This window comes from Scardinius erythrophthalmus (assembly GCF_964197995.2).
Source record: "Scardinius erythrophthalmus genome assembly, chromosome: 25".
Classification (NCBI taxonomy): domain Eukaryota; kingdom Metazoa; phylum Chordata; class Actinopteri; order Cypriniformes; family Leuciscidae; genus Scardinius; species Scardinius erythrophthalmus.
In genome coordinates, this window is record NC_138245.1 from 28,929,101 (window position 1) to 28,943,653 (window position 14,553).

A 14,553-nucleotide genomic window follows, 5' to 3' on the forward strand; every position below is an offset into this window, starting at 1 on the left:
TGCACTTCAATAACTTAATTAACCTCATGTAGAAGCCCACCGCATACTGTCCCTTCCACAGCAGATAACATGCAGGAAAACACACCATGTGTCTTACTCGCTCTTTCTCCTATCTCTTGGTCCTGTGCAGGTTTGTGTGGTCAGATTGTGACAATGTTCTAGGTGTCTTGTGTCTCTATTTTTTTCAACAATGCCAGTGTCAACTGTGTGAGATGTTTGTGAACTGTGTGATCTATCTTGTCTATCTATCTATCTATCTATCTATCTATCTATCTATCTATCTATCTATCTATCTATCTATCTATCTATCTATCTATCTATCTATCTATCTATCTATCTATCTATCTGTATATCTATCTGTCTATCTGCCTGTCTGTTTGTCTTGTCTTGACTTTTTCTAGATAAATTCCTATTCCTCTTATTCAAATTCAAATTCATCTTCCTGTGTGTCGTGGCCAATTAAAATTCACACTCATGAATTGCTAGTGAGCCAGTTCTGAATTTTGCACATCCCTGGTGTCAACAGTAAAGCAGCTCTAATGCGGCCTTAACTTTAACATGCTTATTTTGCTGCCATGCAAGCACTGCTGTTTCCTTCTGTAAGTGCAAATCTTGTTTACCTCACTGTTGGGCGTGTGTTTTTTTCTTTGGGGGAGGGGGGAGGGGTCATAAATAGAGTATGTTGGGACCCGAGGGCAAAGAAAACAGTTTAAAAACATCTCTAACATAAGCGGCGTAATGTTTCTGGTAATGATTTAATTAGGTTTAATAGCTTCCGTGGCTTTACCCTTTTCACACTCATCCAGTTAACACAATGCAGAAGCCTCAATGCGATTTTCCCCGAGGGCCGAAACTTAGCGGCGTCTTTCCATTACTGTTCACACCACAGCTCCAAATGCCACTACCATTGATAACCTCCAACCCCCAGAGGGAAAGCCTGAAAACGAGACGATCGGGAAGCTCATCCTATGCAGCAACTCCTGTATGCAATTATTCAGCCATGAATGCTGTGGCCTTTCCATGCCCTTTGGAAAAATCACCCTGACCAAATGCACGCTGGGGTTGCTCGGTCTGGGGGCGCTGTGCATTTTAAGGTTAAAGCTTGTTGCCTGTGGTCGCCTTATTGATCCCGGGCAGCCTAGTGCTCTCTGCTTTTTGGAGATAAGGCAACAGACTCGACCCTCTCCTTATCCCACCAGCCCCACCAGACTTACAAACAAACACCCAATTTCTAATCCACTTGTGGGCTGGTGAAGACAGACAGGCCTTTATTTATACCCTTTCAAGCCATCCTCGGGGTCCGCTGTTTCGATAAGCCATGTAGGGACATCAGTTTTCTTGTTTGGAGGCAATCTGACGTAGACGAAACCCTGCACCCATCACTGTCCTGATCCCCGTCTGTTTTAGCCAGACCAAGACAGAGGAACCAAACTGGATGAAGCTCAAGGTTCATGTGATCAGCGTTCTGTAATGCTAAGCATGAAAATAGGATCAAACTCATATCCAAAACTGTGCGATAGGACATAGTGGAGACTATACAGTGTGACGCAGTGCTATGAATTGTTCTTGGTTCCAGATGTAACTTTACAGTCAACATGACATTTAAAATTGAGCATATGTGCTCTAATTCCTGATCTTACTGGGCACAATTCATAATTGCAATACATAATCTAGTCTTTTCCTGTAGCTAAAATAGTATTTTTTTGTCGGTTAACATTGTCAAATGAGGATAGATCACATCACATTTGGGAAGGGGAATGTGAACATCATTTTATGTTGACCATCACACAACTGTGCAAAATTCAGAATTTAAACATTTTATTTCATGAGTGTTTGAGTTTATTTTTAGTTTATTTTTTTAAAACACATTTCTGCTACAACAAGTGCAGCTCAAAGTGCTGGACAATACAAGCATGAAACCAATGCGTGACGCATTAAAACAGGACTAAACAAAAGACCAAAATTAAGTTCTCTCCGGGATCAGACTCAACAGCCAGGATGTAAAAGTGCTTCTTCAAAGCTATTTAAAAGCATTCAGATTGGGGGCAGAACGGATGGGAAGCGATATAGGTTATTTCATAATCTGGGTCTGGCTATCGAAAAGGCACGATTACCTTTTCGCTTCAGTTGGAACCGTCATACCTGGTGTAGAAGTTTATCAGCAGGTCTCAAATTCTTTACTGGCATGTGTAGAATAACAAGATCTGATTGATATGAGGGTGCTAGAGCAGTTAAAACTTTAAAAAATGAATAGTAGGGCCTTGAAATCAATCCGATAGCTGACTGGTAACCAATGAAGAGATGCTAAAATCGGGGTAATTATGGGTTACACTTTGTTTTAAGGTGCCCTTGTTACAGTGTAATTATACATTTAAGTGCTAAGTAATAGTAATTAACAACATGTACTTAGTATTTAATTAGGGTTAGGGTTTAGGGTTAGTTGCATGTAATTATGCACAATTTGCTTTTATTACATAAGTACATGTAAAATATGTAACAATAACACTGTAAAATAAAGTGTAACATAATTCTGTCCCTCTTTCTTAATCTTGCGGCAGTATTTTGAATTAGAATTTTAATTGGCCACACAAAAAAGGAAGTTGAACTGGAATTCAACACAGGTGATGCATTCTGGGAAATTAAGTGTTCTTCTACCCTGGTCCAAAAGAGTTCATTTATTAAATGTGTGATATATATATATCTTTTAATTGTCTTTAATTGTACTTCTTTACATTCAAATCCAAATTGCATCCTGTTTGTTAGCTCAATTCAAATTCAGCATTAAAAATTTTAAACGCAAACGTTCAGTTTCAAAACCGCTGCGATTAGCACCGCATTTTGATAAGACGCTTGAACACTGATGGAATCTTGTCTCCAGAAAAACCCTCAACACCCCCTCAGACAGCAGAAATCAAATTCTGTTCAATCAGACCCACAATTATGGGCATGTGCTCGTCCACATGTGTTTTGGCGTTCGGTGTGTGGCGCAGTCCTGTCACCATTGTAATGAGGTGATTGATTGATGAGTGTGATTGCTGACATTGAGAGGTGGGCAGGTGGAAAAATACAAGGGGGGTGATTTGTTACCGCCTGCCACCTCTGTTATCGCTTATTAAATCAACAGGCAAGGTGAGGAGATATGAAAACAGGCGGATGGAGGCAGGACTCCTGCAAGGATAAACAGATCAGCTCCTGCGCCATATGGAATACCAGTCCTTTAGGTGGCTAAATGCCAGCGTGACTGTACACACACCAGGAGCTGCTGTCTGTTAACAGGCATCTGATGCCCTGATGGTCGAGTCGAGCGTTTTGATGTTTAGATAAGGCTTGATTTGGGTCTCTTTTGTGTATGTGTGTGTCTGTAACAGTTACACTTATTTATTTTATTTGTGGACCTATATTTGGCCTTGTTCATTTGGTAGTAAGCTATTCCATACATGGCCAAATCTAGTTAAAAGGCCAATAAATAAAACAAAAATACTACTATACTAGCACTAAAGTGCTTGTACTATTTCTGTAGTATATGTTTCTACTTATACATGGACCTACTACATTTGCTAAAATGTGGAATATACAACAGAGCATATTTAGGGCCCTATTTTAGCGATCTGAAGCTCAAGTATCAAACGCAAAACGCAAGTAACTTTGTGGGTGAATCTCGGGCGCTGTTGCTATTATACCGGCGGGATAAATGACTCTTGCGCCCGACGCAAATCTAAAATGGGTTGGTCTGAAGTAGCTTCATTACTCATACTGTAGGTGTGGTTTGGACGTAACGTCAAATAAACCAATCAGAGCATCATCTCACATTCCCTTTAAAAGCAGACGCGCTTGTTCCATGGCAGATTGCTATTATAACGGCGGATTTGCCAGACACACGCCAGGAGCGGTTCACAGCCGAGGAGACCGACGTTCTCGTCAGGGCCGTAAAACACAGAGAAGTGACATTGTATGGGGATGGAGAAACACACCCAAATTAGCTTCGGTTAAACAGGCGTATAATAATTTGGGTAAATGTGTAAGCTAGATTTATGCCTATTTTTTCACATCTTCATGGACACCACAATGATTTCCCTTGTGTGGAATATTTTTCCTTGTAATTATGTATGGTTTGCAAAAATGGCAACTGCTCTGTCTATGTAGATGAGAGAAGCAAAGTGTATGTGCGTTGTGCACACGCTACATTATGGCCAAGCATGCGCCCTTAAAATAGCATCTGAATAATGCGCCACTGACTTTAGACTAGATTTTTCCTTGTCTGTGGCGGAATTGTTTTCTGGAACTGCAAAATAGCACCAGGGAACGTTTGCGCCGGAACACGCCTCCTCTTTTCGCTGCACCGCCCCCAGAGTGCAAGTTCATTCCCTAATTTACCGACGTGCGTCTGTGGAGGGAAAAGTCCGCTGTGCGTTGGGTGCAAAATAGGAATGATACATGCGTCGGTGTACAAAGTCAATTGCGCTGGGTGCAAGATAGGGCCCTTAATGTTCAAAATCTGTACTACAGTGCTATGCATTTAACATGGCCCTTAATTTCTAGTGTGGTGGGGGGGGGGTTCTCTTTTTTTTCTCATTTTGACTCATTTTTTATTCATGATTGCCAAGACTTAAAGGGTTAGTTCACCCAAAAATGAAAATTCTGTCATTACTCATTATCATGTCGTTCCAAACCCGTAAGACTTTCACTCATCTTCGGAACACAAATTAAGATCTTTCTGATGAAATCTGAGAGCTTTCTGTCCCTCCATAAAGTGTGTGGACTTTTTAAATAAAAGTCTAAATTAAATCTGTTCATCATCAAAATTTGGACTTTGGATAGTTTTACGATCTATTTATGAACTTTTTTGAAGCGTCAAAGTGGTAGTTGCATAGCTGTCAATGGAGGGACAGAAAGCTCTCAGATTTCATCAAAAAGACCTTCATTTGTTTTCCGAAGATGAACGAAAGTCTTGTGGGTTTGGAACAACATGAGGATAGTAAATGTGGGTGAAATAACTCATTTTTGGGTGAAATAACCCTTTAAGATAATTGCTCTAACATGCTCTTACTGCTGCAACGCGGCATCAATATCTGCATGTTTTCATCTGTATATAATCTTTGTTTTCTCAGGAGATCACTTGCGCAAATCTGTGAACATTTGGCTTATTCATAACTGAAGTGTTGTGTCTTGCTTCTCTCTTTTACCGTTATAATTATGTTGCTAGTTCCACAGTGTCTTTCGGGTGTATACGACTTTCATCGGAAAGCTCTCTCACCACCACAGCACAGACGCCTTATTTATGTGTAAAATGAACTGAGTAAAAATGAATAATTTAGAAACCTGTGGCGAGAAGAGAATTTCTAACTATCCTGAACGTTTCCCAGGTTGCTATGAGGAAAATCTAACACATTGCCAGAATGCGGTGTCTGTATGTGTAGCTTTGCGATTTCGCTCTTTGATATTGTATTATAATTGGTGTCTTTAAAAAAAATGCACCTGCTATGAATTAGGGTGGCCGTAAAGTTATTCCACGATTGCATTATAATATCCTTCTAAAGCATGTCGGCACTCAAGTGCGACTACTACAGATTTGATTTATTATGAATACGTTCTAAAGCATTACAATCCCATTTATTATTCATTATACACATATCTAAAGCTCTGCTGAAGTCCTACACGGTTGTATCGACTGCCTATGTTTAATCAAACATAAACCGCCCTTTGAATAAGACAGTATTCCCAACCACATCCCTTTAAGAACATTTCTTCCCTGCCTATATTTTCCATTTCTGTCTGGTACATTAAGTCTCTGAAACAGAAGAGGCGTCCTGTCATCCAAATGTGATAACGGAACAGTTCGCGTTCCTTTTGCCCTGCTCTCCATGTATAAATATGTATAATTCTGATAAGATTAATTGGATCGCCTAAGTACACACAGAGAAGGAGAGAGACTCTTGTTCTGGCTGCTTTTCGCAAATCTGCTCCGGGCCCACCTCGCATTCCCCTGCTAAAGTGCTTCATTTTTTTCTGGAACAAACTGCCTTCAATTAAAAAAGAAAATGGCTTACCCAAAGGTCCCGAGGAAAAGGAGCCGAGCAAATGGCTTGAACGCACTCACGATAAATAGTCCTGTTAAAATATTAAGCATTCTGAGAAGCGTTCGATACAAAATGCTCACCTTTGTCTTAATGGGGAAACATGTTTCTTTGAATTTCCACTTCTAAGAGAAATTATTCTCGCTCACTGTAAGGAGGGATCTCATGAAAACATTTGCAGGTCATATTTCACAACAAAATCAAAAGTAAAAAAGTAATTATATATTTATTTAAAGACAAGAAAAAGATTTTTGGGACCTTTTTGCTATATTATTTTGATGAGAATTAAGCACAATTTCACATTTTGTTTTTCAATGTTTTTATTTATTCATTTATTTAATTATCATTAATTAAGTAATTGTTTTCATATTGTATATTTATGGTAATGGAAATTTGGGAGTAAATTGAGGCTTCACTGAAAATGTCACAATGCAACAAAAAAAAAATCAGTGACACACTACCTGTACTTACTATAGTAATAACAGTAAATGATGCATAATTACAAGTAACTAACCCTAAACCAAACCCTGACTATAACTGTAATTCTATATTAAGTAGCCTTAATGTAGTTAATTAATATTACTCAGTACTTGAGTAAGTTTCTTATTTATTTTCTTTCTTTTTGTTTGTGTTCTTATATGCTGTATATATCACAAATGTTCCATATCTGTTACAGGAAATGCAGTTTTGTATGTTGCTTATTCTGATTTCCTGTTCCTGTGTTAGTATTTTACGGAGAGAAAAAAAAAATCCCAAAACTAACTACAGATCAAAGATAAAAAGCGTCTCTCCCATAAACAGCATTGCACGTTCTGGCAGGGCACTTCAGCCTTCTTCATTGGTTTTGGCAAACAACACCCAAGAAGCGTTCCCATGGCATTGTTCGTCACCTGTGAAAAATGAGCAGAACCAGCCAATGCATATAACACAACCTTTAAAGAGTCATCAAACCAATTCCCTTTAAATACAGTCCCAAGACCGATTGTTTCTGTGTCAAACCAAGAAGTGGCCAGAGAGGAATTCTCTACAAATGCAGAGCTGGCAATAAACCTCCAGTATAAATGGGAACGGACGGGCCACATAAAGGCCCTCGATGTGATATTAATCCTGCACCGCTGCGGTCTGGAAAGCACTCCGTCAAGCTAACGTGTTTTACTCCATCTCTGATACGGTTATGATAATAATGAGCTGTTCGTTCCACACATCAGCTCTGAGCGATAGAGGCTCAAGTCATTGGTGTGTTAAAGTGTTTTATTATTGGTGGAATTATGAATAATTTGGGGGGAAATCCTTCCATGAGTATATAAACTGAAGGAGGTTGGTATACTCTGAATGCTGTGTGCTTTTATTTCAGATTGCATCATATTACCTGTGCTACTAACCCATGAGGAAAACTGCTAATAAATCATACTAAGTGATGTTTTTTTGAAAACGTAAAAATGCAGAAAGTTTTCTGTGATGGGTAGGTTTAGTGTTAGGGAATAGAATTATTACGTCTATGGAAAGTCCCCATAAAACATGAAAACACAACATATTATTCTGTATTATTTGATTATTATACATATTTATGTATAGAATTTCAAGCACATTTCTATTTTTGTATTATTATTATTGTTTTAGTAATAAAACTAATTTTGATTCCTGATTCACCCTTTTTTGTCATTTAAAAAATTCTGTCAGGATTAGCACTTAAAAGGCGTGGACAGGGTTATTTTTGTGTCTGTTCTTATTGCCTATGCATTTGTAGGACTTTCCCTTTCAGACGCAACATTTATAGGAGGAGAGTATTGAAATGAATTATGCAAGGTGATTTACTCAGGGCTGCCAACTCTCACGCATTCAGCTTGAGACTCACGCAATTGACACTTTTCACACACATCCATTTTCTCACGCAGAGAAAAATCACGGTAACACTTTACAATAAGGTTCCTTTATTAAACATTAATTAATGTATTACCTAACATGAACTAACAATAAGCAATACATTTATTACTGTTTTTGTTAATCTTTGTTAATGTTAGTTAATAAAAATAAAGCTGTTCATTGTTTGTTCATGTTAGTTCACAGTGCATTAACTAGTGTTAACAAGATTTTAGTAAAGTATTAGTAAATGTTGAAATTAACATTAACAAAGGTGAACAAATGCTGTGTAAGTGCAGTTCATTATTAGGTAATGTTAACTAATGTGGTTAACAAATGAACCTTATTGTAAAGTGTTACCAAAATCACAAAGCAAAGAGGACACTGACACCGACAGAAAAGACAGAGCAGGGTACTTTTGATATGAAACAAATTCTCACCTCTCAGATTTCTGTCAATTTTATTACAAAATTCAAACAATAAATACCATTTTGCCGCTTGTAAATGTGACGTGACAGAACGCTGTAGTGCCTCAAGCGGCACGTGAACCGATCATCTCTACTTGTTATAATAAACTTCAATGAACATGTATGTTGAAAGAGACAGTACAACTTACCGAAATGTATAGCAATCAGTGTTTTTCAGCCCTGGATTTACTTTTAGGTTTGCACTATAGTCAATTTACTGGTATTTACACCCAGAAAAAAGCATGTCTTAAACCAGATGCTAATTTGTGCTGCTCTTGGTAGATTGTGTTGGTATTTATGGAAATGATCTGACTGCGTCTGTGTTCTTTATTTTGCGTGTCGTCAGTAGATCACGAGCAGAACTTTCCACTCCCATCGGCACTTTTATGGAATTGTGCTTTCATGCTAATTTACCCTGTTTAGTAAACCTGGCCCTAAGTGTCTTTCTTTCTCAGTCTTTCAAAACCATAATTTCATTTATTTTTTTTTCCTCTTTTGTATACTTTTCGGTTTACAAAACAGTTTTTAAATTTCGACTACATTATATAATAGTACACGTGTGTTTATCCCTCAGAGCCTTTCAATCCTTCTTATTCTGTGGCAGTGTCATTAAAACTCTCTCTTTTTCTCTGTCTCAGGCCACAGAATGGGTCTATGATCCTCTACAACAGGAAGAAGGTGAAGTACAGAAAAGATGGCTACTGCTGGAAGAAGAGGAAAGATGGGAAAACCACGCGGGAGGATCACATGAAGCTCAAAGTCCAGGGAGTCGAGGTGAGAGGCTGTTCGCTATTAGAAACGTGATACGATCTCTCCACAGCGGGAAACCTCACCAATGCACGATCAAACTATGTGACTAACCCGTTTATATGTCAGATTTGGAGGATTTGTGTGCATTTGACATTGGTGTCACCAAATAGATTGGAAATATGATTGTTTCGAACAGGTTTTCCAAACATTGAAGAGAAAACTGCTGTCTGTTATTTTTTGTCTGGCTAATTTCATGGTTTAATCATTGATCTTGCTTGAGCGAGGATGTGTTTGTGTGTGTTTGTCCATTTTACATGACCTTTCTAAGATCTGAAGCCCTCTTGAAAACAGCCCTCCCGTCGCACCGCTGGCCGTCCCAGTGCGGATGACTCTAATGTGTCAGCTCAGGCATGGCCCCTTTAAATGAAGAACCGTAATGAAGCATGTCTCCGGTCCCCGCGTTCCCGCTCACTGCCTCTAATGAAGAGAAATGTCAGCACATTGCCGATTTAGCGCGGTGATAGAACGAACCTACGGATGAGTGCAGCCGCGCGTCTCCTCTGATGCTCTACCTACACGAGTCGTTCACCTGAGCCGCGCGCACTGATCTTACTCGGCTTTATGAGACGGAGGCAACGTTTAACGCATAAACATTGCTGATAGACATTGTGAAGACATGTGTAGGCTTTAAAGGGATGGATCTTCCAAATATTACGATTCTGTCATTGTTTATTAACCACTGTGACTATGAAACACAAAATGAAATGTTTAGCTGATTTAATTTCTATACAGCTAGAGTTAATGGGTACTGCAGATATCAAACTAAAAACACGGGACAATTAAAGCATCACATAACTGGTCCATACAGGTGTGCGCTATATTCAGATCTTCTGAAGTCGTCCCAAATCATTATGGCATGCAAGAACCAATGATCTTTGTCATAACATGCCAAGCTTGAATATGTGTAAATGTTAGCCTGTTCGACTTTGTAATTAATGTTGCATTAAATGTTTGGAACGACATAAGGGTGCATAAACATAACAGAATGATCATTTTAAGTGAAGTCATTCCCTTTAAAATGTATTTTCCAGGCACATGTAATGCTTCTAAAATACACATCCAAAATGAGTCACTGATTCATTAAGAGAACCAGCACACAGACTCTTATTGATGAATAATTCTAAGCAAATTGTATGGACTTCTTTATGGTAACTTTTTGTCTGTTTTTGAGCTTGAATGCCGCTGGTCGGTGTATGCTTTTGTTATTTTGAAAAGAGCAGCGTGAAAATACCCTCATGTCGTTCCAAAGATTTAAGGAGATGAGTAAAAGAATGTTCTATTGGGTGAACTATCTCTTTAAAACGTAATTTCCAGGCAAATGTAATTATTTAAGCGTTTAACACGATTCAACACAAGCTGCGGAAATATGACAGGCATGAAATGTGTATTTGTCCGTCTGTGAAAAGCATTATGTGTGGTGGCGATCGCAGACTCTGCTATAGAACATCCCTCGGGCCATTTTTCAATGCGGATCATTCCTCCAAATTTGTTTGACATGTTGAAAACAGGGTAGAAAATGGGTGGACAGCTGATGTTGAATCAATAATCATACAAGATGTTTTTGTCTGGAGGGACGGCAGGTCTGAATGAACAACGACATTCTGACTGATGACGGTTTCACCTGCACCGGGCTGAAAGGGCAATGGTGGCGAGTCTTTTGGTTTGTTTTCCAGTTTGCTGGCCGTGTAATTATATGTATTAGGGTGTAAAATCCTAGAACAGAACTATTTCCAGAGATTCATCCTTTTGGAAATATGCATTTTACATTATATTGGGATACACATATTTCAGGCCGTTTGTGTGTGTGTTCAACCAATAAGCACATTTCTTATTTCTGGATCCAATCAAGCGAAGTAGGATACATTAGCGTACATTAGGACTTAAATCAGATTCAAATGTGTTTTATTTTGTCTCTACGAGACACTCATGGGGATTTTGGGCTGCAACAATGACACAAATGCCCAAAGGCTTGAGAGAGAGAGAGAGAGTTCAAATGAAAAGGCTCTGCAGGGCATCTCTGCCGTTTTTAAATGGGAAATATTATTCATTTTGTAGCATGTTTTCCTTTTTTCCTTAGACAAAAATAATCATAATATAGCTTTGTACATCCATTTTACACCCTTTCTCTGACCCATGGATTTAAACAACATGTTTTTACTACACTCCCTTTAAGACTATTACAGACATCCCACCCTGCAAAAATGTATTATTATTCTATATTATATTATATAATATTAATATAAGCTGCGTTACATGGGTTCGTTCATTTAATAGTATTTGTGTGCCCAAAGTGAAAGTAATGTACTGTAGATTGTGTCGAAATTAAAGGGGAGGGTCACAATGAAATCCGAACGCAAGTGGTAACAGAAGATGCATTGGAAAGGCATGATAAGCGGTAATGCATCTTAGCTGAGCATTCGTGATCGGATCATCGAAAACACATCTTATTACAGGTGGAAACAGGGCTTCACTCTCGCTCGCTTTCTTGATTTCCGGGATATTGTATATAATTTGTTATGATTGGCTAACTTCTACATAGTTCACACTGTCATCCATCAGTTTAGCATGCAGAATTCAGAACAAATGATCCTAATGAGCTGGTTCTTCTACTGAACCAGTCAAATGTTCATTAATAGAACCAGCTCACAAAAGACATTTGTATGAACCAATTATTCTTATGAGCTGGTTCTTTAAAAGAATCAGCTCACGAGTCTTTTTTTATGTATGTGTACAAACAAATTATTCCTAATGTATGAGCTGTTTATTTTTAATGAATCAGTAAACAAAGATTCACTGATTCAATTACAGAACCGGCTCACAGGAGACACTTGTTTGAAGGTTTATGAGTAAATAACTTTTTTATAGGCTGTTTTTTGTTTTTTACAAATAGGTAAAAAAGATACAATAGTTCATTAGAAGATCTCACAGAAGTCATTTATTTGTGAATCAAACCTTTTCTTTATTCATTTATTGTCTTTTTATTATTTGCGTCATTTTATCTCACCACTTCTAATTCTGACCTCATACTTACAACATACAGTAGGTACTTGAACAGCAGTGTTGGGAAACAGTTCACCAGAGCACTTATAAAGGCACAGAAACCTGCCCCTGAGCTCTCCATCATAAGCCATTCCTGCCCTCTAGATACCAAACACACATTAAAACACTCTCTCCATCCCTCCACTCGCTCTGTTAGCTCTGATAAAGAACTAAGCCATTTACCAGCATCCACCAGAGTCCCTGGTTACCTAGCGATGCTGGCAGTAGCCATGGGAGCGGTAGTCACAGCGACAGAGAGGATAATTGCAGTAGTTAGGTAGTTTCACTAAGAAACTATGATGATGGAGCTGCGAATGAAACCAGTGGGGATAGGATCAGTGTGTGGGTGTGGGTGTGGGTGTGTGGGGGGTGGGGGGTGGGGGGGGGGGTCCTGGTATTCCCTATGTTATGGGGACAAAATGTCCCCTACATTTATAAATCATACAGAATAATGTTTTTTGAAAATCTAAAATAGCATAACATTTTCTGTTAAGGATAGTTTTAGGGGTAGGGTTAGGGGATAGAATATACAGTCCGAAATTATAGTAATTATTATAGTAATACAGAAATCACGCTGAATTTCCCCATAAAACATGGAAACCCAACGTGTGTGTGTGAGTGAGTGAGAGAGAGAGACCAGAGAGAGAGTCACCAAATTGAGTTTTAATGAAATTTTTGGGTACCATAATGAATTTTTTAAATTGATTATTTTATACATATATGTATTTAAATTGTTTTACATTGAAGTTAAAAGTTTTCACATTGAGTGTATGAATTACATAGAACACAATCAAAACTTAAACATGAAAATGTCAGTCCAAAAATGGTTCTTTCCATATAATTACTTATTTATTGCTTTATTTTTATTTTGTGCTGCAATACGCCCCAGACTTGTGTTTGTTTTTTTGTGAGATTCACCCGTGAGGAACCGACTTGTTATTTGCAGAGGGAAAGAATATTTTAGTATCACAGTCTCGAGGAATTTTCCTGCAGTGAAGCAAACTGTTCTACCCATAGCTCTATTTAATCCGATTTGCTTTGTGCCATTTGCTTTTGTTTTTTTCATCAGTTGTGATATTTAAGCCTATTATTTAGTTTAGTTTAGTTTGTCTTGCTTTGACAGGTAGCGTGTGTATTGTCGTGAAAACTAATTCCACCGGCCCAAGTCGTCTGGCAAATAAAGACTCTGTTGTGCGCATTATGATTAAATGTACACACACATCTGTTGTGCGTATAGACACACACATACACCCCCACCCGAATACCATAAGACTGAAGATGTAACAGATGTGCATCCGTCGTGCAAGTTGTTCCATTCGCCTGGAGACTCGCAGATTAAACCAACAGGAATAAATCAAGGCTATTAGAATGGCTGCTAATGCCTAGAGAAAAGTGGAGAAACATACAGGCCAATGCTGCTTAATTAAGAGAGGGAGACTGACCAAGAAACAATCAGTAAAACTGGCCCGTCTTGTGTCTTTTTGGCCTCCGAGCCAGCAGGGGGAGTGAGAAAACCGATCTAGAATGATTACCTAGTAATCACATGTATTTTGCTGCAACAATCTGTGAAAGAGATCTTCATCTGGAAACCACTGGGTTTTTTAATGTCTCAGGGTTTTCTGACAGATTTCCTTTTGTTAGAGTTACGGTTCATGTAGTGTAATGCTTTCATATGCAATATAATGCAGCAAAACAAATCAACAAGTTGCACAGTGTTTTGCCAGCATTTCTTAAAGCCAAAATCTGTTAAATGCATTCATGCACTAAAACCTCCCAGACTCAAGTCCCCCTGGGAAGTTCCTACTTACAAGTTCAGAAGTCATAATTATGATGTGATGTGGCTTCAATGATTTTGGTTGGACTCACTGAGCAGCTTCTTTATTTATTTTTTTACTCTTTTCTACTTTCTGGCAAAGACAGGAAGCTTTTTAGTGCTAATGCAACAACAAAAACAGTAAATGATGTACATTAGGTGTGTAATTGGTGCTTTATCTGTATTTTATCATTGTTGTGCAGCCATAAAGAATGGTGGGAAATGTAGTTTAGTCTGGCGCCTCATAAACCAGCTAAACGAGTAGTATTTTCCAGCCAGTTTTATCGCTGTTTTTCATCTTCTGTACACAAAATGCACAGTAGCGAAACTGTTCGGTCGATATTTATTGTTACAAATTTGCCATGATTGTTTAATTGAGTCAAAAATTGTTATGAGAGTGTCTAGCTGCACTCGTGACGTAATTCCGGTCATTCCAACATGACTTTAAAGCATCGCAAGAGGCCACGGCTAGACCATAGCCAGAATCCAG

At 38.5% G+C, this 14,553-nt stretch overlaps 1 protein-coding gene across 1 annotated transcript in view; it reads left to right on the forward strand.

The window, feature by feature from the left end:
• camta1b (calmodulin binding transcription activator 1b) overlaps positions 1-14,553 on the forward strand; it is a gene marked incomplete at both ends in the record, with an annotated part of 276,422 nt that overhangs the window by 170,396 nt on the left and 91,473 nt on the right. Inside the window, one exon of the mRNA XM_081358127.1 lies at positions 9,040-9,175. Within this exon, the coding sequence (XP_081214253.1) occupies positions 9,040-9,175 (136 nt within the window). The remainder of the gene's footprint in view (positions 1-9,039; positions 9,176-14,553) is intronic.